General features: G+C 37.0%; 1 protein-coding gene across 3 annotated transcripts; it reads right to left on the reverse strand.

The window, feature by feature from the left end:
- Positions 1-1,471: 1,471 nt before the first annotated feature.
- On the reverse strand, positions 1,472-25,787 carry LOC110739086 (tRNA pseudouridine synthase A-like). Of its 3 annotated transcripts, XM_021919538.1 has the most exons (10): positions 25,455-25,786; positions 24,200-24,256; positions 19,834-19,911; positions 18,070-18,123; positions 15,993-16,072; positions 8,014-8,113; positions 7,866-7,928; positions 4,901-5,125; positions 3,333-3,393; positions 2,602-3,087 (listed from the first exon to the last, which is right to left on the reverse strand). In XM_021919538.1, the coding sequence occupies exons 1-10, from the start codon at positions 25,698-25,700 to the stop codon at positions 2,990-2,992; spliced, it is 1,062 nt and encodes a 353-aa protein (XP_021775230.1). In that variant the 5' UTR covers positions 25,701-25,786; the 3' UTR covers positions 2,602-2,989. The 3 variants fall into 3 exon arrangements, with proteins under 3 accessions (XP_021775232.1, XP_021775231.1, XP_021775230.1); XM_021919540.1 differs by lacking the exon at positions 3,333-3,393 and having other exon boundaries at positions 1,472-3,087; positions 25,455-25,787; XM_021919539.1 differs by lacking the exon at positions 24,200-24,256 and having other exon boundaries at positions 2,601-3,087; positions 25,455-25,787.
- Between the last annotated feature and the right edge of the window lie 1,730 nt (positions 25,788-27,517).

A 27,517-nucleotide genomic window follows, 5' to 3' on the forward strand; every position in this document is an offset into this window, starting at 1 on the left:
CAAGCGTCCGGTTCCAGTCTCGGAATTGTAACTCTCCCGCAGGACATCAGAAAACCCCGAAACAAAGTCCATAAACATGCAAGACGGAGATCTAGCAAAAGAGGAACGATTAGTGTCCCAAGAACTTAGTTAAAACACTTTTTTCAATAACTATAATTAATAAATTAGTATTGCTTTTCCACCTTAAATAATGGTAATTAATTTATCCACATTGTATTCTTTCTTTAATTAAAGAATATTAGTTACTTCCTCCTGTTTTGGGGTTTTTTGGAATCCCTCGGGACACAGGTCTTGAATACAACCGGACGGTCTTGGACACTTGCAAAATAACAAATATTCCGTTTGACGGAATATTCGCCTTCGACGATCAAGTTAGTGATTTGAAGACAATGTAATTTTAGAGAAAGAAAGTATAGAGAAGTTGGAGCAATTTAATACTCTTGAATGATATGTCTCAATCCACCCCTCCCATCATAAATGATTGGGGTATTTATAGAGGTGGGAAAGTGTGTCATCTAGGGTTTAATGACCTAGAATGGTGTGCTCTGATTGGCGGCGTAATCAGGAGAGGACAAGTGTCCTTCTGGGGGCATCGTTTTAGCGCTTTCTCGGGAATTGGGCCTCCTGATGTAAGGAGGTCTTTCTCTCATTCAGGTGCTCTTAGGGTTGTCACGTGTCATCTTCCTATAGGAACACGTGTTGCCTTTTTCTTGGGCCACATGTCACTATGGGATTGGACCACATATTGGGGTACTTTTTACCTTAAACACCTCCGTTTGTCTTTAGTTGCATCACTATCCAAAAACGGAAGTTTTATATTAGTTGCATCACTTCCATTTATTTTTAGTTAATAAACTCTCTCTATCTCTCTCCTATCACATGGGTCCATATATTTTATTCTCTCTTTCTCATCTCCAAAAATTGTCTAAGAGTTGCAATTTATAAAGTGATGCAACTAAAAAAATGGAGGAAATATTAATTATCACCTAAGAGGTCCAGTAAATCATATTGTTCTGTTTTAATGAATTTAAATAATCAAGAATAATAACAATCATTGTAATGTAGACTGTTTGAGAAAATTTTTTATAAATAAAAGGAAAATTTGATAATTACAACCTATTATAATACACGTTTTAGTAATAACGTTACCACCAACAATTATTCAAAACCTTAAATTAATTTTACCACCACTTTTCCCAAACGTTCATGCATGATGTCATACCTTACAGTTTCCCTCCTCTTTCCCTCTTCCTCTCGATTTCCCCTTCTCTATTCTTTCACTTCCATTTTCTTTCTTCTTTAATTCCCTTTAGTGATGCTAACCCACAATTTTTTTTTCGCCACAAGTTAGGTTCACACTGCCTCTCTCTCTCCTCTTTCCTTTTTCAATTTTTTTTAGGTAATTTATAATTTCACTGTAAAAGAACACAAAAAGAACCAAAAATGAACAACAAAGACAAAAATTGGGGGGGGGGGGGGAGGGTACCAAGCTTAGGAAATCTATTGCTTTCAAACTCATGCATTTTGGACAAAAGGCTAGGTAAATTTGGTTTTTTTTTTTATAGATTTTAGTAAATTCTTTGCATGAGTTATTCTTACATATTCAGCTCAGGCCTCAAGATGTGTGGTGAAGATTAATAGGTGGAAAAACTTAGTTCCAAGACGTGATCTAAGTAATTTGACAATTCAAAGTGATCATTACATGAGGTGGTCATTCTCATTTGAAATACTATTCGTTTCTTCACACCTTGTGCTTCAATAACTCTTCAAAGAAAGTTAAAAATCAAAGCTTTATTTCAAGATCGTTGAATTTCCAAGTGTTGTCGGGTTGTTGGTTTAGATTTCTTATTATCTCCCATGCATTTATCTTGATTTCAGCATCAATCTACACAAAATTCTTGATTGTACGATTTATGTATTTTTATTATTTTACTTGTTGACACATTAAAGATTATGATAGGAATAAATCTAAGTTAGCAAATTTATTAAAGTAGTTTGCCTTAAATTTAGTTTTATAAACTATTACACCACTATTTCTTCTCTATAATTTTGTATTCCCTTACAAACCCACTTACAACATATTTTACACCATTCAAGTCACCTTCTTAAAACTATGTAAAGTCAAATTGATGCACAAAAAATTTAAACCAATGCCGAAAAAAAAAAAAAAAAAAAAAAAAAAAACAGAGAGAGAGATAGAAGCATAAACTGATCTACCGGGTCATAAAGCCTAATCAAAATCAAGTCCTACCTCCGATCCTTGAAATTTTGGAATTCCAATCCCTTTTTGGACCATTGCAGTCCTAGCAATAAGTCCCATTTTGACCTGCACTATGTTTTGGCCTTCAGACAATAGTTGTGATTATAATCATTCAAAATTGATTATTTTTAATGCTTTCAAAGTGAAAATTCCCCACTTTTGACTTTTCTGGAAAAAAAATTCGTTTGAAAGGTTCTTCAAAGATTGGTTCAACAAACTTTGCTTTGTTCATTGTTAAGATAAAATTTTAAATGTTCATCCTAAGTTGTTCATCGTTAGCTTGTTACCATCTAATTAAACTCAAGTCTTAACGGGTGCACAAACTTACACACAAGAATATAAAAATGCGTATCAACAAACAATTTGATACAGGTACTTACCAGACCCATGACCATTTATGTTTGCAGATATATGAAAGTTTCTGTAATTGAAAAAGATCAATGCAAATCAACCATGCATTAAAAACACTATGTAAAGAAATGATCAATGACAAGCATTTGTGAAAAAATAGTAACGTGTAAGATACCATTAAAGTGCTGTTCCTAAGGCCTCAAATATAAAGCTAACAACAATTAATAAATGTCAAAATCATAATATTTTGGAATATGCTGCTATTAAGATTTCCCACGAAAGATCAAAACGTAATACGGGCACCATAAATTTGAAAAGAATACCCCAACCAATTCCATCAAAATCAGCATGGTTTTTTCAGCCAGAAACAATTCACCATCAGTTGAAATCATATTTAACGTGGCCAAGGTATAAGCCACAAGCAGGAGCCATGGGACTGGCAGCAGTGACGGATCTTGCATTCAGGATACATTTCACTGCATAATTTATCACATTAGTCTCGGAATTAACCCTTACAGGCCTCATACACAAAAAAAAAAAAAAAAAAAAAAAAAAAAAAAAAAAAAAAAAAAAAAAAAAAAAAACAGGAAATAATTAACAAGTTAAAGTAAATCAAACAGAGACCCACACTCAGGGAAACAAAAAAGAAAGAAAAGGAAAAAAAAACTAACAGTTTAAGGAGAAAGAGATTCAAATGAATAACTAAGTACAAAAAACACACCATCAGTAACTGTTAATTGTCCTGTGCCAACACACTTGAGAACACCAACGAGCAATCTCACCTGAACAGATTAGGTATATCCATCAACACAAATAATATGAAATAATTATTAAAGATCCTTGTCATGGGGTAGAAGTAGTCTCCATAGGCCATTTTCTTATTTAAAAAAGTATAATCCAAAATAATAATCTAAAAATGTTTACTGAGGTTTAGGGTAACACATTCATTATTCATGTGACTGAGAGAATGTAGTCTGGTCTTCACATAACTCTTGCTACTATTTCAAGTAAGTATTTCCTATCTATCCTCCCCCTCCCACTGCTGGGTTCATTCATTCCTACGAAGTTTAAATTTTAATCCTTGCTCATATATACACTACATATGACTTTCATCAGCATTATTATTACCGGTCTTCCCACTTCACATAATCACAGGTAAGTGGTAAAGGATAACAGCATAATGTAATGCTACTTATTCCCTGGCTTTACCCTTTGACCTTTGCATTGCCAATGGTCATATACACACAAGACTTTACGAAAAGAAGCTCATAAATTTTTATTAACGTCGTCATAGCTTTCATGTGATCCTGGCGTGCCCTATACATTAAAGGTTAAATTCTACTGACGACATTAAGTCCTGCTTTGTTATATGCTACAGAATGTTGGGCCATAAAGCATTGCCATGTGCATTAGATGAATCTGGCGGAGTACGAATGTTGCAATGGATGTGTGGCCATTCAAGAAAGGAACGGCTGAGGAATGAGATAATTAGGAAGAAAGTAGGGGTTAAATCTATTGAGTACAAGATGAGGGAATGTTAGGAGGAGACCAAGTGAGACTCCGGTAAGGAGGCTTGAAGAGTTGCAAACTGTTCGGATCGCGAGAGGTAGGGGAAGACCTAAGAAAACTTGGAAGATGGTGATTGAGAGTGATATGAGTGCTTTGGGGATCGAGTAAAATATGGTGTTGGATAGGTAGTGAGGAGGGAGAAAATTTACATCAAAGACATGTCATGATTATATATATACGTTTTAAAATTTATCTTAGTATTTACTTTTATTATTTTATCCCATCTGTGTTTTACAAACTGTATTGATTTCCTTTGCTAAAGTTTTCTCAAACCTTTATGTTTTTTTTTTCCTCCAATGTTTTAACCACTCCTTTAAAACTTTCTTGAATTTTATTCTTGGTTCTCTTTTAAAATTCCCTTAATTTTTCTTAGAAGCTCTTTCTTTTTCTCACTTTACTCACCTTTTCTCAAACTCACTTAAGTGGTTATCTTATTATGTCCCTTTCTTTATATCGTACGGTTCCTTATGACGATTCATGTCAGCCGACCCTAAATCATTTTGGTACTAAGGCTTTGTTGTTGTTGTTGTTGTAGTCGTCGTCGTCGTCATAGCTTTCATGTTAGGCATAAAGCTACATTATCTGTACAGCTGCCAGGGAGCTTCTATTGTATATATAAATGCATATTCTATAAAATTAAGAGAAATTAAAGAGAAGGCACCCACCATATCCCCCCTCGCAAAATGACTGGAAGATTCTGAAAAATAAAGAAAAACCAACCTGATGATATAGAAAGGAGCGCGAACGTGCTTTAACTACCAAGCAACGGTGTCCTCTCCTGATTCCAAACTGTTGACATGATTCAATGAGCTCTTCTCCACTATTATTTAGAGAATCCTGAACGCTGAAATTACACTGCTCCCTCTCAGTGAAGGATGGAAAATATGGAACAGAAACAGATTCGCTGACATGAAGCTCATCTAATGTCCTAACAGGAGACTTAGCCTGTAACATTAAGGAAAGCAGCAATTAAGTGTATATCTAATTTTGTGCAACTTTTGCCAAACACGGATATTACAAGTTACGTGCAACAACAAAAAAAATAAATAAATAAATAAATAAATCCCTTTTATAGTAAATTTTTGAGTAAATTTACCAACCCTTATTGCAATCCAATATACACAATTAAATCATGTCATTAAATTATTAATTTGACTTAATCATCCCTCAATAAAAACTCTAACCCACATTCGCTCTCTTCTGTCACAACCACATCGACCACCCACATCATCACATTTTCTCTCTCCTCTCACTCAAGCCACCCTTACCACCACTTTTCTGTCTCTTCTCTGACAACCACCACCGCCGCCATATTTTTTCTCCCCTCCATCACCACCCTCACCACCACCACCGGTCATTGTCTCTTTATCAGTTCGGGTCACTGCCAATTCCTCCTCCCCCATAAAAGTCGTCACTGCCACCCCTCCTCATCAGATCAGGTCACCGTTGACTTCCTCCTCTCTCTCTTTTTTGTTTCTATAACACCATTAAAGCTTGAGGTTGACGTTTTTATGGTCAAATTTGACCATGAAACTCTAGATCAAATTTGACCAAATAAACCCCTTCTTGATGATGAGAAGGTAATAATATCCAATTTTAATCTTTTTTTTCATATTTTTATGGTGGGTAGTGGTGGTTTCAGAGAGGGGGGTGAATGGTGGTGGTTTCGTGGAGAGGGAGGGTGGGTGGTGGCTGGTTTCAAGGAGAGGGAGGATGAGTGGTGGTGGTTTTGGGCGGGGAGAGGGAGGGTGAGTGTTGGTGGTTTCGAGGAGAGGGAGGGTGCTTGGTGGTGATTTTGGGGAGGAGAAGGATAGGTGGTGGTGGTTTTGGGGAGAGGGAGGGTGGTAGTGGAAGTTGACTGAGTGGATGGTGGTGGCAGGGTGGGTGTTGGAGGTGGTTGAATGGGGTGGATGTTTGTGGTGGCGAGTAGTGTCAGTGAGAGGGTGCATAAATCCTACCCTTAATCACATACCTCTGTTTCGTTAAACAACATTAAGAAATTTTGTCTTGGGAAATGTTTCACTAATTTTGTTGCATAAAATAAGAAACTGAGATAGTATACATATAAACACAACATTAAAGGTTTATAATAAAGCGCTACTGATAGTTTAAAAAGAGTATTGTATAATTAAAGGGATCTGAATCTTTTGCTACTTAAATAAGAATACAATATAAAATTAAGGGGGTACCAACAGTTTTAAAAGAGGTATTGTGTTCAATTAAACGGGTAATACTATCGGCTATTTTCAGTCATATCAACTGCTATTTAAATCTCGGTAAGTTTCTGGAACAAGATAGCCATATAGACCTAAAACAAGTGAAAAAACTAGAGCCCTTTTGTCATAATTGAATCAGAATCAATGTCAAAGCAAACAACATTTTTCATTACTACTCAACCATAAGAAATTTCAACCCCTAAAATTTGTTTTCATGGATTTCATGATTGCCTTGAAGAGGAGAGATATTGGTTGCACGGTATCATCTCCGAATACTTAATAGACTCGTTGAGTTGTTGGTCTTGAGATACACCACATGCTTGATTTCTAGCAATACCCCTTAAATTATACAATACTCCTTTTTAACTACCAGTATCCCTAATCTTGAATATTTATAGCGTGTTTTCAATTTTCATTATAAGACTTGTTTTCAGTGTATACAATATACACTTTTACTGGCACATAGTTTTAGGTATTTTAATTCACTATGATAGAATAAGATGTAAGTAGGGTAGTAGAGGTATTAAAAAATTATAAAAGAAGGTGTTAATAGTTATTTGAAAAGCAAGGTATGAAAGAAATATTGGAAAAAAAAAATAGTAATGGGTCTAAGTGGGGACCATGAGAGGAGAGAAATATAATATTATAATATTATAATATAGTAGTTTGTCATAAATGGCTGCTTTTAGTAAATAAAATAAAAAATACGGCCACTTTTAGTAAGTTTAACACTAAATAAAAAGACAGAGGAAGTATATGGTATCCTAATATAATCTGTACTATTCTCCTTTTCCAGTCAATAAATGCAGGTGAAACATGCCTTAGAATTTTTGTTTTGGGAAATTTTATCCAAATATTGGTCAACACATAATAAGTTTGTCTTGAGCAATATGATCTAACTTTGTGAGGGAGGGGTTCCTGAAGCTGGTTAATGATAACATGTTCTATTTAACTCATACAGAACAGACCAACACCAGTTCCTTGCTTCTACAATATATATATATATAACATTTTGTGTTAATAAAAAAAGTCAGTTCACTAATATGCTTGGGGTGGGAGTGTGTACAATCTACATTCACCTCAATGTACAATGAAGCTAAATTGTAATAGATGACAGTCAGAAAAAAAGCAACTACATGATATGAAGCAAACTAAGACAATAGTCAGGTTCAGTTGAGCATCCACCCTAGCAAAAGTTAACTAAATCAAACCTATGTCTATAATGTTGATGAGTTTGTACATTACTTAGAACATTCGGGCACTCCCAGGAAAACATTACAGGGAATTAATCAGAAAAATTCCCAATATGTTAACTACACTGATGATAATGAGAACCATGAAATTAGTGATTATTCAAGGTTGTAATTGATCTGTGGGGGCATAAATAGAAAATTTTGTTACAGACGAGTATTGTCCTGTAACCCAATGCATGACTTAGAACTATCAAGTGTCAAGAAGGGAGAAAGAACCTGACAACCAGCAGCCCTAAATGAACTGAAATCATGGTGTCCAACAAGAACCTTGCATGCTTCCTATGGAAAAAGAAGATATCACAATTAAAGCACCCTAAAACATTAATAATAATAAAAAGACAACCACTTCAAAGTTTAAACCGACCTGCATAGTTTGAAGGTTTAGTTCATCAGGAACATGCCATGCCCGATCTCTCTCAAATGTTGACAGTGATTCTGGACCTGACAGCAAGCGATAATAATACCTACATCAAAAATCAGAAAAACTCAGATTTACAATTCCACACAGAACATTACAAGTCTTCATATAATGAAATCCAATTATGTGGAATGCCATGACAGCTTTAGATCTTCTTCAATGTTTATCTGCTAGCTGGAAAACCCCTGGAGGAATGCTAAACAGGAACCTAAAGCAACCTTTACTATAGAAGCACAGTTTATAGCATGTTTGAAGATTCTAATCATGCATTATTGTTGAAGAAATTTGTCTCTGTGAATTGTAGATTTTATTGAAAGACCACTACAGATATTAAGCGACATATTTACGGTGCTACTGTTTAATAACAACAAGCGCTCATCAAAGTCAAACATATTGAAATTAAGTTCCATGTTAAAGAAAAGAGTTTAGAGAAGAAAAGATGTCTATGGAACATATGAGAACAAACTCTATGGTTGTGGATTCCCTGAAAAAGAGATTTAACACCAAAGGTCTTTCTTGAGCATATTGCTGATATGGGTGTAATGTTCAGGTCTACTGGGAACTGGTATTTAGATAACTCATGCCATAGACACGATTACTGTCTTTGGATAATATTTTTCTCAATTAAAAAAGCTTGAGTTTATGGTTCACTCTAGTCTATTTTGCTATGATCTCCCAAAACAGAAAGTTGGACTAGTTGGATATTGGCAAGTTAAGATCACTTTAAATGAAATTTCCATTAAGAAAAACTGGAACCTGATTCAATCGGACAACTGTGATGCGGTAGACAGTTTCTTTAATGGAGGTCATCCTTTTGAAGGAGAAGAGTAGAACGTTCATCACTTTTATTTTTAAGGAACGCAATGCTAGTAAAGTGAAGCAGTTCCGACCTATTGGATTGTGCAATTAAGATGCCTTGTTCACAGAATGATGCTGATCATTAGGGAGTTTGTAAGGGAATTTCAAAAATGCTTTTTTCCAAGGTAGACTCATGGCTGACAACTACTTGTTAGCTCATGAACTGGTGGACTGGATTAGACATAAAAACATCGGAAATGATTTTGCGGTTGTACTCAAGGTTTTTCCAGTAAAGCCTATGACTTTGTAAGAAGGGATTTTTTAGAGAATGTCCAACAGAGAATGAATTTCCCAAAAAGTGGGTCAATAGGCTAATGTAATGCGTCCACAAATTCCTATTCAATACAATTCTGGTGAATGGAGAATCAACATGGCTGGCTAAATAGCAAGTGGGCCTTAGACAAGGATACCCATTATCACTACACGTCTTCCTGGTTCATGGAAGCCCTATCAAGTGAGCCTTAGACATGGAGAGCCTAGAATCACTATCAATAATCGAAGGAACATAATGGGTAGAAGAATTCCCCCATCATGCATCTTTTTTTTTAAAGACAATGCTAAATTATTCGTTAAACCTTAGTTTTAAAAAGCGTGAACCGCAATAAGGCAAAAAAGTCCTTGGAGCCTAGGAGCAAGGTAAGGGCGAGCCTTTTTGTAAATGAGGTGCACTTTATTTATATATAAAAAAATTATTAACATCTATAATTAGTCTAAATAAGGAATTATGAGAAGAGAGAAAAGGCCATGTGATTGATAGTTAGGGTTCTTGAGGAATTGGGAGATAAAGGTTTTTCTCTCAAGTATTAAAGTTATTCTGACTGCTGCAAAGTCACGTGGCAATTTTTTGAAAAAAAAATTATCTTACGCATCATCTATTAACGCCTTACAACATAAGGTACAAATGCATCCTAGAGAAATCAACATAGGTGCGTACCTTTTGTAACTCTTTGTGCCTAACTGCACCAAAGGCGCGCTTTTTAAAACAAAGCTTCAAACCACAACTAAATGCATGTTTCGTCATCTGAAAGAATATTGATGATGTGCCATATCGGAAAAATGATTGGTGTAATAAAAAACCCTTTGTAGTCTTCAGCCCGAATACTCCTTTCACTTTTGATATTCCTGTGGAACTCCTCCATTGTTCCATGTTTCCAGCAGTGTCTGTAAAAACTTAATTAGGTTGTGTGGTGGAGGTAGATGGGAGGACACTTGAGGATGTGGTGGAAAAAAGTTCCAAATAAGCCAACATCTTGGAAATTCAAAAGAATCTCCTAAGCGGGAAGTTGATCCGAGGCTCATAATTTGTCAATATATATATATAATCCCGAAGAAAACCCTAGGGAGAATTACATATCATTGTATAAGATTTTTCTAGGCATCATGAGCAAGAAGACCCCGACTGCAAGAGAAAAGAAGTCCTGAATTAGGCCTTGGTTTTGAAAGAACCATAGAGAATGCATAAAGATAAAAACCTCGGTACTCAAACTTGACAACTGACAAAGTGAGGAAGGGAGTTAAACCTCGTAGATGCTTTTGGGCATTTGAATGTGCAAAACAGCAGCTTAGATGATACGTTGGATAATACTAGAGACTAGAGTCATAGTTAGCAACTAGAAACATACCAAAATAGAAGAAGATATGTGGGGTACTTTAAGGAATCAGCCTAAACCTGATATCCGCTTTACTTATGCTAGAAGGCCAAGTTGTAAGGTTGTTAAATTCAGTTTGGGGAGAAGGGTAAAATAGTAATCTCTAGATAAGTTTGTTATGAGTTTGTTATTTTTTGGCTGGCATGCTTAAGGTGTGTTTAAGTCTGTTTTAGGGATTAATTTTGGGGTATTAATACGTGATTGGTGAAAGGGGAATGTATCAAAAAATTAATCAAGAGGTTTGTTTTTGGAGAGCTCCTTCCTCTCGAAAGAAGGTTTGTATTGTTGGATATTCCCTTGGTTGCCATTGATTCTATCTCTCTAGCTTGCTATCTCACTATTTCTTATACTAATCTCTAGCACATCGGTATCAAAGCAGTGACGTTCCAAGCCGGGAAAGAAGATGGCCCGCCTGAATCACGGTTAGCGTCTGGACTTGTTGGAGCAGGAGATCTCAGGGTTGCCGTCGCGCGTTGCTCAGGAGATCACCACTGCAATGGCAGCATTCAAAACGGACATCACACTGCTGGCAGGAGAGAATCCGTTCTGAATTTCGTTCTTCTCTAGTGAATGGATCACAAAATCAATGGGATAATCCGTTCTCATCTCAGCCACACTCGGATTACATTGACGATGGCCATCAAGGTGGGCAATCGAATTGGAATTGAGAAACTCGATTTGCCTATTTTCGATGGTACTAATCCGGATGGGTGGATTACTAAAGAAGATCAACTAGAGGTCGCCGTGGTTGCGCTAGATGGTGATGCGTTGATGTGGTATCAATGGGAACATAGGCGTCAACCCTTGCTGACGTGGGATGCGCTGAAGAGACTACTTCTCCGCCGTTTCAGAACCACCACGACCGGTACCTTGCACGAGCAGTGACTCACCCACCAGCAAACCGGCACCGTGGCGGAGTATCGTCGTCGATTTATTGAGCTTCCTGAGGATATTGCGAAGGGGTTGTATCTCAATGGGTTAAAAGAGGATATACGGGTCGAGGTCCGGCTTTTGGACCCGGTTTCCTTGGACCATGCCATGGAGTTGTCGATGCGGGTTGCAGCCCAAAGCCCAAACCCACTGGAAGCCTACCCACTTGGAGAACTCCTAATCCGTTCTACCGACCCAACCCAAATACCAACCTAAACACCAGCAACCAAAACACAACAACCCTAAACACGAACCACCTTAACCCAAACCGAACCACCATTAACACCTTCAAACACACCGGAGAAATCAGACGGTTTTCGGAATTAGAGCTGCAACAGAAGCGGGAGCAGGGATTGTGCTTCCGTTGTGATGAGAAATGGACGATGAACCATCGCTGTCAACGCCGCGATTTGAGTGTGTTGCTCACGGTGGATGAGGAGGATGAGATAGACACCGGTGATTTTTCCGCGGTAAAGACGAACCCAGGTGACCTCGTTGTACCTCTACCAGACCGGCATTCGACCCCAGAAGTTTACCTGAGCTCAGTCATGGGACTGACGAGCCCGAAAACAATGCGTTTGGCCGGAGTTGTAAACGGAAAATCGGTGGTGGTAATGATAGATCCTGGGGCGACCCATAACCTAATTTCCACTTTGGCAGCACAGAATTTGGGTACACAACCCACGGAGTTGAAGAGTTTCGGTGTGACACTTGGAACCGGTGAGGCGGTGCAAGGCGAGGGCGTGTGTAAGGGGGTGTTATTCGACCCCGGGTTTCCCTGGGTAATTGGATTTAATCCTTGGCATTCAATGGTTGGAGAAATTGGGTACAACCACCACCAATTAGAAGACACAAACTCTGAAATTCCAGTTAGGTGGTGATACGGTCACCTTGATGGGTGATCCTCACTTGGGATGGATAGGGATTTTTCTAAAAGCTATGATCAAAAATTTGCAGAAGGAAGGTTAGGGGTACTTGTTTAAATTGAATCTGTTGGAGAAGTCAGAAGAGATGGCACTAGATATCCCAGTGACCTTCCAGCCCTTAATTCAGGAATTCAACCATGTTTTTAACATAGGGACTTCCCCCGCATGAGCACGCTATTGTGCTCCGTAGTGGCACTAACCCAATTAGTGTTAGGCCATACCGATACCCACAATTATAGAAAGATGAAATCGAGAATTTAGTCTCTGACATGCTTCGTGCTGGGATCATTCAAACGTCAACCAGTGCTTACTCTAGTCCCGTATTGTTGGTGAAGAAAAAGGATGGGTCATGGCGATTCTGCGTGGACTATACAGCATTGAACAAAGAGATAATTCCGGACAAATTCCCAATCCCTATCATTGATGAACTGTTAAATGAATTGGGTGGCTCGACTGTATTCACGAAACTTGACCTGAAATGGGTACCATCAGATAAGGATGTCCATAAAACAGCTTTTCGCACCCACGAGGGCCCACCAACGCCCCTGCTACTTTTTAGTCACTTATGAATGAGATATTCAAGCCATTCTTGCGGAAATTTGTTCTCGTCTTCTTTGAAGACATTCTAGTTTACAACCCTTGTGTGGATACTCATGTAGCACACTTGAATCAGGTGCTGCAGACCCTTGCAGACCATCAGCTGTATGCCAACTTCAAAAAATGTGAAGTAGGAAAGGCCAAGGTGGCGTACTTGGGCCACGTTATTTCAGCAGCTGGGGTGGAAGTGGACTTTTTTAAGGTCCAAGCAATGTTAGATTGGCCCCCTCCCTCAAATTTGAGAGAGCTCCGAGGCTTTCTTGGTCTTACAGGCTATTATCGCAAGTTTATACAAGGCTATGCGATGATTGCACAACCCTTGACTGATCAATTACGCAAGGACAATTTTGGATGGACCGAGGCTGCTAGCACAACTTTCACAGCCCTCAAGCCTGCTATGGTGAGTGCCCCGATCTTAGCTGCTCTAAATTTTTCCTTGCCCTTTGTGGTGGAAACCGATGCTTCAGGGCATGGTTTGGGTGCAGTTTTGTTGCAAGCAGACCATCCGATAGCCTAATTCAGTAAGATCATAGGCTTGAGAAATCGTGACAAGCCTATATATGAAAAGGAGTTGATGGCTATAGTGTTTGCCGTAGAGAAATGGAGACATTACTTATTGGGTCATCACTTCATTGTTCGTACTGGGACTACGTGCAATCATTAGCTCGGATGTGGAGTGTTATTCCAAGGTCACTTCATGTGGCCTGCGTTGGGACTACATGCAATCATTTATACAGAAGGATGGGGTGATGCAACGCTTACTTTCTCAGCTTCAGAACGGAGAGAACACTCCCAAGTGGTTCACCTTTGAGAATGGGGTATTGAAGTACAAGAATTAGCTGGAAGAATGCTGAGTTGTAAGGTTGTTAAATTCAGTTTGGGGAGAAGGGTAAAACAGTAATCTTTAGATAAGTTTGTTATGAGTTTGTTAATTTTTGGCTGGCATGCTTAAGGTGTGTTTAAGTCTGTTTTAGGGATTAATTTTGGGGTATTAATAGGTGATTGGTGAAAGGGGAATGTATCAAGAAATTAATCAAGAGGTTTGTTTTGGGAGAGCTCCTTCCTCTCGAAAGAAGGTCTGTATTGTTGGATATTCTGTTCAACAATACTCTATCATTCCCTTGGTTGCCATTGATTCTATCTCTCTAGCTTGCTATCTCACTGTTTCTCATACTAATCTCTAGCAGGTACACAAGAGCAGCTAAAATGAAAGCCTCCATGCCTCCGCAAGAGCATGAAAAAATCAAGATGGTTTCTAGTTTCAACCTGGATAATAGGCCATGGAACCAAAGACTCATTTGGAAGTCATTTTAATAGGAGGTAAGGAAATCCTTAGCAATCACATCAGTTCAAGTAGGGAGGAAGATGAATTCCTATGGAATGGGTCGCCTTGGGTGAAATTAGGATACAAATGGATCATGAGAAATGAAAGGGTGGAGGAAACAAAATTTGTGGGGAAGTAATGAATGATGCTTAGCATGTGAACTAGTGCAGTAGTTAAGAGAATATAATGAATGTGTCTTTAGTGGCCATGCGAAGGAGTCGATCACTCGCAGAGTGTTTATGAATATGGAGATCTAGGCTTAGAATTTCTTAAATGAATCCACCGATTGATGAGAGGATTGAATTACCTTATGAAGAAGAATGATGAAGACTCCAATGGTGTGAGTTACTTCTTTGCCACAATTAGGAGTCTCTGGTTACACAGAAATGAAGTGATATTCTGAAAAATATCCTCTAGCCCCGAACATCTAATGATATTAATCAATGAGTGGAAAGGGAGACTTAAAGTATGTCAACAACCAGATAAAGGGCTTTAAAAATCTCTAGACTATAGACCCATTCAAGGAGCAAATGGGAAGGGTTAGTTAGAGGGATCACAAGTCATTGCTGAAACCAATAGTACATGGAAAGACAAACCAGAAAGGTTAAATGAAGCGGCAATTGGATAGATAATATCAAACGAAAACATCATCCTAAAGCCAGGAAGTAAAAATGTTGCGTGATCAGAGCTATGCTGGCAATACTCCATCACGCATTGACAGAAACTGCGCCTCTCTTGGATAGGAAGTAAGAACGGGCTCTAAGAAGAATGCAATGTCGCCATGTTGGCCATCAGAGATCCCAATTTAGAAGAGCGGAAATTAAGAACCTAGAGATACATATCAATCATGCATGACTAATAACCTTAAGTATTTTTGTTGTCATGTTCCCAGAACGGTTGTGGCTAAAGATGATAACCTGGCAACATCTACTTGGAGAAATGCCTAGTTTTCTTCATTCTTTACAAATTGGCAAAAATTAAACAAATAAATAAATAATTCAAAAATGAAATTTCCATGCTATTTGAAGTAAATCTAGAATTATCCAGCATGATTGAAATCCATTAGCAACTTCTAAAGAAAGAGTATCAATAGTTAGTAATCTCAAACACTATACATTTTATACCAAGGTTTCTATAGCATGATATGCTATTTTATATACTCCCTTCATTCCTTCTTTTGTTCTACTTCGATCTCCTTTAGATGCTCTGTTTTTTTTTTTTATTGTTCTACCCCTTTTAATTTTATACATATAGTAATATGTACATGCAATTCCATATACTGCTGACATTCCTTTTTGTTCTACCCACTTTCTATTTTGATTATTCCTATTTTTATCTGCCCAATCTACTTTATCTTATTTATTATACACACTTTTTACCATCTTACTCTTCCCCTTACCCCGTAATTTGTTTTTTACACACACCCAGCTATATTCTCTTTATATTAGAGAGGCGCCGAATATTCAAAGACATGCCATATGTTTGTTCCTAGGTTATAGTTCTTGGCATCAAACACACATACATCACACAATGGATTGAAACAAAATATTGGCATACTTTAAAAAGGGTTATAAATTAAAAAGATAATCTATTTCACTCAAATTGAGTAAAAGGATAGGCATGGAGTAAGCAAATACCTACGTGCGCTCTTGAGCCTTATATCTGGCATGAAAATAAGAGGGAACACTACGTACATCAATAACCATTATGTCACCTTCTTTCTGCCACACATATTAGAATGTACTCAGTATCTATTGAAAGAGCATAAAAGCAAGGGCCAATAAGAAAAAATGTTGAATATAAATAAATGAGAGGAGGTGGCTAACATAATGGCTTGCTAGAAAAATAAAATCACCTAATGGAAACAAAGCAAGTGATCAATTGAATATTTGTTAGACTATTCCTCTATAAATCATAGTGTATATCATTTGAGGTGACCAAATTAGAGACACTCATCAGGATTCCCAACACACAATACCTAAGCAACTTATGATCTCTCTCTGCCTCTGAATTTACCATTTGAAATGAAATATTAACAATCAGATATCGTGAATTACAAGAAAAGAAAATGGCACTTTCAGGGTGAAGTGAGAACACTAATACAAGCTTTCAGCACATTTCTTCTTCTTCTTCTTCTTCTTGAACGCCTTAATCCCATAAGTGGGATCAGCTACACGAACCAATATGAGGACTTCCCAGGAGGTCACCCATCCTAGTACTACTCTCAATCATTGTGGCTCATGTCAAGCGATGTGACAAAGTTTTGCACTAGCTGTCACTAGCCTACCGTGACCCTCCTCCTTTTTCGAAAACATTATTCCTAATTTATATATTATACGAGTAGATTAGATGTTAGCCATTTGTATTTTAGATTGCCTAATCAATATTATAAAACTACGTTAATCCATAATATCCGAATATAAATAAATTTGTGTTTAAGAGTAGACAAATTCATAAATATCAATTAGATACAAATGGTCAAAAAACTATTCTAATCGTGTAGATAATAGAAAGTCCAAAGGGTGAAGTAAGAGCACTAATATAAGCATTCAACAGAATCATTAGGATGCATCATTCCTAATTTATAAGATTGTCAAAAAGGCCTTTATGAGACTCAATGAAAAAGTTAATTGACCATTTTCCTCAATAAACAATTGACAAATATACATACATACATACATACAGACATACATACATACATATATATATATATATATATATATATATATATATTGGAGGCAAATACAAAAAATAACACACTTTGTTTAGATAAGAAGGAATGGAGAGGAAAGAAGGAATGGATAGGATTTTCCACCCCCTCTTTTGTAGACACCATCCCTCTAACATTGAAGGGATTAGAAGGAAAAACGGAGCTCCACCCTCCCCCTCCCCCTTCCTCCTCTTTCGCTCTCCTTCTTTTGTAGACACCATCCCTCTAACATTGAAGGGATTAGAAGGAAAAACGGAGCTCCACCCTCCCCCTTCCTCCTCTTTCGCTCTCCTTCCTAACCCTTTTATCTAGCTATCCAAACAAAGTGAAAAGGATAAGATACAAAATTTCAATTTTCCTTCCTTTCAAAAAGTGGTTCTTGATAACAAAGCGAACCAATTCCAAAATAAAAAATTTCTGTGTCATGGACAATTTTTGGTCTTATATGATCCCTTGTCCGATCAAATGTTCGTTAAAAGCCTTAGATTCTGTTAGGCGATATGAAGTACATTACTTTGTATTATCGGTTCACTTTTATCTATGAAAAAATTTATGCTGTTAAAAAAGTTTTATTCATGTGAAATTATCAATTTTTTTTTTTTTTTTTTTTATGAATGTGTCTTAAAACTTATCTTGCATCAGGAATTATTGTCTTGATTGAAATAATTTAAATCAAGTTGCACCATACATAGCCGTAAGTGTCTGTTGCCTTCTTATACTTATTGGCGTTGTTTCAGTGTAATAATCCACACAATGTCCACAAGAGCTCGCAAACATTCATAAGCTAGAGTGAAAGTTTATCCTTTAAACATCTCATTCAAAAGCTGGAAAAAGATGAACGGCAAGAGGCTTATCATGTGTTCACCACAAGACGCGAGCACTCCTTTCTACGGTAAAAAACAATGGTAATTAAAAAAAAATAATAAATAAAAAAAAACTTTGTATAAAATTAATGTACAAACCACAAATTACTTTCAAATAAAAGATGTCTGAACAACATGAAGTTACCTGTAAAAAATGGTTCACAGCTCTTCTAACAACAGCAGGTTCGTGCGGTTGCAACTATATTATAAAGAAACAACAAAGAATTTGCATATCAATCAGAAAAGGATGTATAATAGATTTGAATCACAGTTATCTGTTTAAAATAAAAGGTCAAGAGAAAGAGATGATTATGAGGGGAGGGGAAGAGATTGCAATTATTAGCAAGATGCCTCATTGCCAACAAGGGGAAAAAAAGATAACAAAAGATGCACAGAACCAACAAAACAGGTACGAACCAACAAAAGATGCTGTTGAATATAATAAATGCCAAACCTAGAACTATATAATTCTTTTGACCATCTTATACCAGCTATTGAAGGAATTATTAAATACTTACAACCAACTAAACAGGGGTCAACATCCTATATGGTATCAAGTTGCTGAGAATGAAGAGCTACAGATTTAACAATTTACCCAATGTATAACAAGAAAAAAAAAAAATGAGGATTCTGAACTAATTCAACCGAGTTTTCAAAAAAAACAAAAGAAAAATAAAAATAGCCCCAATATCTCAAATTTTAAATTAGTGGAGCAAACCTTTAATGTTTACCAATTGAACCTTAGTCCATAGATATGATAGTTTACTCAAATCATCTTCTCAAGACATTCCAGACAGCAACTTTCAGGCCTTTTTCCTACTTCTGACATGGATTCCATGTTCACAACTGGATCAGGTCATGTTGACACAACTCACACGAGGATGAGCATCATAGAATTAAGGAAATATTCCTCTCAGTCCCCAAAAGAACTTTTTTTATTTCTATTGGGAACATAAATTTAGGAGAGAATTAGGTCTTTGTTGAGAAAAAGTGAATCAATATAAAGATTGTTCGCAAACAGATTGTAGCCACCCAGACAGGATCTTAAGGAACAAAAATCTCAGAATAATTAGCTATGACATATGGTTGTGAAAATCTTCCGCAAGAAGTATTAGAAGACTGCTTGTGATGCAATAGCTAACTAATAGGTATAATAGAAACCTATAACTCATACAAGATTTTTCTGTAATAGAAGCAATTATGCATAGATATAGAGAATCTCTTCAGTTCGTGTTCTCACACTGAAAGTACAATAGTAATCTAGCAATATCAGGAAGCAGTCATAACCTGTTAGGCTGTTACCAGAAATAACATTATTTCCTAAAATTTATAAATTCAATTTAACTACTACATGCCATTATAGAATTTTAATTTCAATGTCACACTCTTCCCCATCCACATGCCTTGGGGAAATAAAAGGTTGGTGGTGGACACTGCAGGTTCCATAACAGTTTCTGCAACCTAAGCATGTCAAACTTCCCATTCTCAAATTACATCTACATATTCAAAGAGATTTGCATAAAGAAAAGAAACCAGCATTGATGTAAGCTGAAATCACTTTGACATATAGCCTCCTTAGTCCCAAAATGATTTGGGGTCGGCTAAAATGAATCAACATAAGGAACCGACCACAAAAACAAGGAACAAAGAAAGGAAAGTAACAAAAGTGAACGAAAATAGAGAAAGAAATATAGTGAGAAAAAACAAAGGCAAGGTAAAGTTAAACCCCAAAAGGTAATCATAAAATAAAAATTAAAAAAAAATGAGAAAGTTTAATGAACAAGGAATAAGGGGGGGATAAAAGAGAGGAAAATCAAGCAACTAAAACCACATTAAAAGTTTGAGAAGACTTTACATAGATAAATATATAGGGAGCATATGTACGAAATAATTAACGAGTGAGCATTACCACTTCACCTGGCTTCCTCTTACTAGTGCGTTCAACATCTACATGACAAACATTTGACAAGGCATGAACGCCAGCATCCTGCATAACGAGAACATAATTATAAATTCCCCTTCTACTTTGGCTTATTCCTTAAGTTTCTTATGTGGAGTAAGCAAATGAAGGCATAAAATCTACGATACTATCCACCAAAATATCCATCTTTGCAAAATAAGAAGATAATTATCATAAGCACATATAAACAAAAAATTATTAGCAAGATGTTATATTACATAATTAGCTGATATATTTGCAGGGCCATAAACTGCAAACTGTGAATGCACACCAAATCTCAATGATTAACATAAATTTCCATGGTGAGAAAGAGGTATCCGCATAGCACTTGATAAAAAGAGAATCTATCTGCTTTGTTGATTTGAGAGAACAGATAATTACTTATAGGCCTTATATGATAGCTTCCACTTCTAATCTTCCCCAACTTATACGCCTTCACTCTGGATTGTTTCAACTACAGCTAAAAAGGAGGGCTTGAATTTCGCTTTATTAGGACGACTATATTAGCCTTAACTCAAATAAAATAAATATTTCATATATAAAAGTAATAATCGTAAATCAAGGAGAAATTGTTATAAAGAATTAATACTTATATATTAAAAAGCATTCCTAATTATATACGTCACGTGTCATTCGTTTCAAGCACTATAAACATGTCACGTCACCTATCACCTATATAAGTATAACATGTATTAGATGTGATAACCAACCAAAGAGGCTTATACAAAGGCTTGAACATAAGACCAACAAGTGTTACATTACAAGTATACCATCTTAGCTATTCATTTACTATGATTTCATACCCAACATATAGTTAACTCGGATATGATGAGTGCCTAATTGTCCTATTTTGTTTTTATGTAGTGATCATAGCAATGTAGCACCTTTAATTTTGAAAATTGTATTTTTATTCTATTTGATAAAATATAGGAAGTAATAATTTTATTTTTCAGTAAATTATCAATAGTTGTTGAATATTTTTGGATTAAAACATACTATTGAACATTGTTCTCCAAATACAAATGGCCGAAAAATAATATAGAACAAAATTACTCAAAAAGATACACCAAATAAGTCAATTTAAAATCTTTTTTCAAGATAAGAAACTTTCTAGATAATTATCAAACCTCTAAGTAAAAATAAAAAAAGTCAAACACAATTTCAAACTAAACAAGTACAAAGTATTAACCCAAAGCGTTGCTAGGCCACACACTAGTTATAAATTAAAGGGAAGGTTAAGAAGGAATCAACCTAGATATGGACCTTCATTATTCAGGCAACATCTGTAAGCTAACTACAACAAATCAAGAGAAACCACCTACACTTATTACCTATGCCATTACATGATTATGGACTACGATGTATAAGGGAAATGTAGCTAGTGAGAAGGGCATTCAGGATTATAAAAAAATAAAAAAAAATTAATCAATCAAAAGCCTTAATCCCATAAGTGGGGTCAGCTAACATAAACCAAATTTGATTATTCCGTGTAGTCATCGACATAAATCTTCCTCCTCCATCCCTTACGATCCAATGCTTCATCCTCATGCAAATCCATACACTTCATATCCTTCCTAACTCCTTCCAACCAAGTCATTTTTGGTCTCCCTCTCCCTCGTTTAACCCCTCCATGGTCCCACTCTTCCACTCTTCGCACCGGTGCACCTTCGGGTCTCCGTCTTACATGCCTAAATCAACACAGGCGATTTTCCCTTAGCTTATCTGCAATGTCTGCCACACCGACTTTCTTGCGAATAAGCTCATTCCTGATTTTATCTCTTAGAATATTCCCACACATCCACCTTAACATAAGCATTTTCGTAACCTCCATCTTTTTAATGTGCTCCTTCTTAGAAGCACAACATTCTGTACCATAGAGCAACACTGGTCTTATGGAAGTCCTGTAGAATTTTCCCTTCAACTGTAAGGAAATTCTTCGGTCACTTAACACTCCCGTGGCCGCTCTCCATTTAAGCCACCCTGACTTAATCCGTGAGCCACGTCTTGATCAATGTCACCATTCTTCTAGATGATCGACCCAAGATACTTAAAGCATTCACTCAAGGTCAAATCCTTTCCATCCAAACTCACCACTTCATTGCTTGTCCCCCTCTGAGTGCCAAAATGACATACCAAATATTCAGTCTTACTCCGACTTAGCTTAAACCCTCTAGATTCCAACCTTTGCCTCCATTGCTCCAACTTAGCATTAACCCCATCCTTAGTTTCACCCACTAAAACGATATCATCTGCAAACAACATACACCATAGATACTCATCTTGAATTGGTCTAGTTACTTCATCTAGAACCATTGCAAAAAGAAAAGGGCTTAATGCAGACCCTTGATGCAATCCGATTGTAATAGGATAATCTTTTGTCAACCCTCCACATGTCCCCATTGTTGACACATCCCGATACATATCCTTAACCAGGTCCACGTACCTTCGTGGGATATCTTTCTTCAACATTGCCCACCAAAGTACCTCTCTTAGCGCCTTATCATATGCCTTCTCTAAATCAATAAAGACCATATGAAGATCCTTCTTCTTTACTTTATAAAACTCCATTATTTGTCTTATCAAATGAATTACTTCCATAGTAGATCTCGCAGGCATAAAACCAAATTGGTTATCCGAAATGCTTGCCCTCAACCTATGTTCAATCACCCTTTCCCACAACTTCATAGTGTGGCTCATAAGCTTGATCCCTCGATAGTTAGAACAATCTTGAGCGTCTCCTTTGTTTTTATAGATCGGGACAAAGGTGCTCTTCCTCCAATCTTGCGGGATCCTTGTAACCGTCCATATCTTATTGATATCTTGTTGAAAAGGTCTGTTAACCAATCAATACCAATCTTTCCCAAACACCTCCACACCTCTATCGGTACACCATAAGGGCCAACCGCCTTCTTAGGCTTAAAAAAATAATAATAAAAAAAAAGTGTAATCTAGTATCTTGGGAGAGACGTAGTCTCTCGAAACCTACAACCTTGTGTTATGTTTTGCTAAATCTAAACTTAAAGTTCCAGTCTTTCTTTAAAAATTTCTAGTGCATTCCTGTTATTTTTGCTGTGAGGCTAGAGTGAATTGCAATTCAAGTCATCAGGGAGATGCGCTTACAATGAGGAGAATATGTAGGCGAAAGTTGTGGCTATTGAGAGAGATGCGCTGTGATGGTTCAAACAAGAGCACCGCCAGCGACACATGAAAGATTGAGCTGATCTAAAAGGGTGCATCCTTCGTCAATTCTGAAAAGCTCTGGCACTTTTCATGAACAGTGGCTAGCCATCACCCAAGTGTCAAAGACTATCGCCAGAAGTTTATTTTGCTTACAGCACCACTAGATGATGTGCCGGAATGTATTATGATGGGGCACTTGCGCAGTTTATAAAAGGGTTGAAAGAGGAGATAAAGGCAGAGATCCAAATTCTTAAAACATACACTTGGGGAGCTCAATCCAACCCGTGTTCTGGAAAGGTGGGAACTGAATTCCCCACAAATCCCAAGCCTCTATAAACCACAATTCCAAAGTTTCTACATTTTCTACTCAGAAGAGAGGATAAACAAAGAGACTAGCATAGCATGTGCTATAGGAAAAAAAGAACAAAGGGCTATGCTTTCGGTGTCACTAAGAAATAGGTAATTACACATATATGTAAAAAGGAGTTGAGTGTGATTCTTGGCTGCGCTATCATGGCTGAGAAACCCAAAACCTAGGAAAAATGGCTACTTAATATGAACAAAGTACTTTTGCAATACCTCACCCCATATACCTCAACTAAACATACACCTTTCAAGGTTGTGCACAGGAGGGACCAACTGAAACTAATTAAACCGGGAAAGGGCATACTCCAGTTTATACTTTAGAGGAGTGGTCACACGGAGTGATTACATACTAGATAAACTCCACATCACTCCTAAGATAGCATAGTTTCTCTCTTTTGTCTGACTTAAAAGGCACAGAACTCCAACGTATCTAGTCAATTGATTTTGAAAGAGCCATTTTAAGGCTTGAACAGCATCACCTTCTCAACCAATACAAATTTAAGCTTACAGCCATCCGTAGATTGATTTGACGTTTTTTATAAGCCCAAAATGAAAAAATCATGAGTAAATAAAAAATTGTGTTAAACAGCTTGTTAAGCACAAAGCAAGAAAAGGTAAACGCTATCATTATAGCTGACGTCCGGTACATGCATTTCAGCTCACTCTTCACTTCATTTAGCTTAGTGGTTAAGCTCAAAAGTGCTTCTCATATAAAACAAATATGACATTTCACATTAGGGGAGAAGAAGGGGATGAAACATTAACATACCGTTCGACTAGAGCCAAAAACTGAAACTGGTTGCCCTACAAATTTCTGAAAAGCATTCTGCACCAACCACCAAAAAAAATAAAAAATAAAAGATAAAAATTCATCAACTAAACATTAATTATAAACATTGCTGCCTCGTGAGCAAGTTTAGAAAATTGTGAATACAAGCCTTGAATTCACAAAAAAAGCAAACCATCAACCACTTAAAAATCATTGCAACTATTTTTGTTGCATCAATAGAATATATAAGAAAAATATCTTTGGCCCTTTTAGTAGCCGGTAAAAAATTGAGGTAATGAAGATAAAATTTCAGTGTAATTTAGTATGGAAAATAACCTATAATCTCCATAAGAACACAATCTCAGATTCTCATCCCCCAAGCATGTGTTTTGTTCATGATTCTCCATTAACACTTGGAAGGTGGTATTAGGTGGAAATGAAATTTCATGATTTAAAATAGACAATTTTGATGTCATCTTGAATGTTCATGGGAATGAACATTAATTTTCTTTTCAAATTTACATACAAATTCATTTTCTTTAGTATTGTTTATGAACAGTTACCAAATGGGCTATTATACTGCAAAAATCCAATATTAGAAAAATTAAGAAAAATCCCAACATAGACCTTGAATTTGCAAATAAGATATACTTACATCAACCATTTATGAATATTACCACCATTGTGTTGCAGAAAATTCAATAAGCTTATACATTAGCCTCAAATTCAAATTCACATATACGCGAAAATATCATCAATCAATTATGACTATTGGTAATGCTTTTGTTGCCTCATTTACAAATACGAAGTATTGATTAATCCCATATACAAAGTAAATAATGCTTCCTTTGTTATCTTATACTTGCAACACACCTTTTTAACACGTTATTTGAGGAACAGATTAGAAAAGGTAAACAAACGTATAAAATTATATTATAAAATTTAAATTGTAACAACTTAACACTTTTTTCTTATCGGTGGTAATATTATTTCAATTAATTTGTCCATTTACCTAATCTAATATCTTTTTAAAATGTTCGTCTAAGTGGTGTGTACAAATTAAATAAAAACAGAGGAAGTGTCAAATTCCAATTCACATCATAGCAACCTTTGTTGCCTCATTAGCAAATTTATAAAGGGCATATGCTTAACCTCACATTCGAATTCTCAACACAGCAAAAATCCCATCAATCATTATAATTTCACCAAAAAAAAAACAAAAAAAAAAGTGCAATGAGAAAGGAGAGAAAGACACCTGAAGAACACCAACAGCAGTTCTCTGATCGCGTTGTTGCTGGGAGCCGGAAAAATGGGTGCCAATATATTCAAAAGCCACAAGATAACGCTGTAATCCAGGTTTTGGTGGCTTCATGCTTTCAACTTCCTCCTCCTGTTGTTCTTCTTCTTCGATCCTAGGGACTTTGGGCGGACGTTGAGGTTGGTCGCCGTTATCCGACGACGTTGATTCTCCCTGGATAGCACCACAGTCGACAGAGCTCATCGTTCTGCTGCCTATAGCCTTTGGGAACGCTGTCACACTAGTATCGTTCAAGGGTTTTGCCGTAATTCAAAATTTCATCCTCTTACCCAAAAATTAGAGCTGATCACGGACGGGAAACCCCGCTAGGCCCGTCCCGCTCGGCCCACTTATTAACGGGCTTGGACAGTAGTTTTTAGGAAAAAATTATTTGGGCGGGCTGAGCCCGGCCCGCTTGCATTAACGGGCGGGATATGGCAAGTCTAAAATTATTCCGGGCCAGCCCGCCCAGCCCGTTAAGATTTTTTTATGCAAATAAATTGGTCATAATCAGTATTCTATAGTTTTGTGCAATATAATTTAGATTTCTGGATGCTAAATATTGTAGTAGTAAATAAATCTAAAAAATGAAAATAATAAAAAATAATACTCATAAAAAACAAGCCCTAAAGTCCTAAATTCTTTCCAAGCCGTCACAAGACACAAACCCACTGCACTTCTCATTCTCATTCTCATTCTCACTCTTCTATTTCTCTCTCTTCCTCTTATCTTCTTCCACAAGGGTGAAATTTGAGATCTTCAATCTTCTTCAATAATCACGAGTTGTACAAACGTCACTTGAGATATGTCTTACCCTTTTTATATTCTGGGTTTTTTCAGTTCAATTCTTATTACATGTAATGTTGTTTAGGTTTAAAATTATAATTAGATTTGAAGTCTTCGAAATCTGTGTTTATATGGGTAATTAACTCATAAATACAGTTGTGTTTGGATCTATGAAATAGTATACTTCATCCTCCTACATTGGTCTATACAAAAACTAGTTGTTAAATTTATATCATTACTCCTTATATGATTGGACATGTATAAATTTTCATATCATTTAAAAAATCAATTTAGAATAATTCCTAGTTCCGATTTGCACTAGCCATATTAGTATTCTCTATCAATTTGGGTTGATTTCCATACTAGAAGTGATAAGTAGCATTTATGCCACTATTTAGGCCTCATTTCCATGACATTTCCCTACGCTTGTCGCTTGTTTAAGCCTATTTCGCTTGGTTTTCCACCGTTTTTCCGATCATTACGCTAATCCCTTCGTATTCCCCTCTTATTTGCCTATTTGTACTACTTTTGGGATATTTCTTGTGTTTTGTAGGCCAAAGAGGTGGAAATCGAGAGAAGAGGGTAGTTCGGGAAGCCGTTCACGAGCCTCGAGAAGTCAAGCGCTATGGAGCCATGAGAGAAGCTCGGGAGAGGCCTCTCTAGACCTCAAAAGACCTTGCCAAGTCTTCTGGAGAAGCCCCGGAGAGGGCTCTCTAGCAAAGCCTGGGAGAAGCCTAAATTTTCTAGAGATGGCTAGGAGAAGCTCAGGAGAAGCCTCTCCGATGCTTTGTTGGAGGTTCCCAAAGTTGCTGGAGAAGGTTGGGAGATAGCCAAGAGAGGGCTCTCTAGACAGCAGAGAGGGCACGGCAGTGAGTGGAGAGGGCGCAGCGAAGAGGGTCTGAAAATCGTACCTGTTTGGGGGTCTTTTGATGTCCTGCGGGAGAGTTACAACACCAAGACTGACCTCCGGCTGCCTGTACCTGCAAAACAATGGAGACTCCCGGGGGTGGGAGTTCCGCCTTCGACGATCAAGTTAGAACGTGTATGAGGAGTAAAGTACGGAATGTAAATGTGATCAGGCTCCTCTTGGGAGAGGAGTGATCTTCCGGCTGTCTGAGACGGCCTCAATATCTTAGTGTTTCACTCTCTGATTTGTGTGGATTGAATGTGTGTATGTTATTCAATTGAGTCCCCTTTAACTGATGTAAATGATCAGTATTTATAGAGTCTTGGGG

The sequence above is a fragment of the Chenopodium quinoa genome, unplaced genomic scaffold, assembly GCF_001683475.1.
Source record: "Chenopodium quinoa cultivar QQ74 unplaced genomic scaffold, ASM168347v1, whole genome shotgun sequence".
Taxonomy (NCBI): Eukaryota; Viridiplantae; Streptophyta; class Magnoliopsida; order Caryophyllales; family Amaranthaceae; genus Chenopodium; species Chenopodium quinoa.

Coding starts and splice junctions, on each gene's coding strand:
- LOC110739086 (XM_021919538.1), bottom strand. CDS start 25,700: ATGAGCTCTGTCGACTGTGGTGCTATCCAGGGAGAATCAACGTCGTCG. Junction 7,929..8,013: donor TAAACCTTCAAACTATGCAG/GTCGGTTTAAAC, acceptor CTTTTTCCATAG/GAAGCATGCAAGGTTCTTGT. Junction 3,088..3,332: donor ACAATTAACAGTTACTGATG/GTGTGTTTTTTG, acceptor TAAATTATGCAG/TGAAATGTATCCTGAATGCA.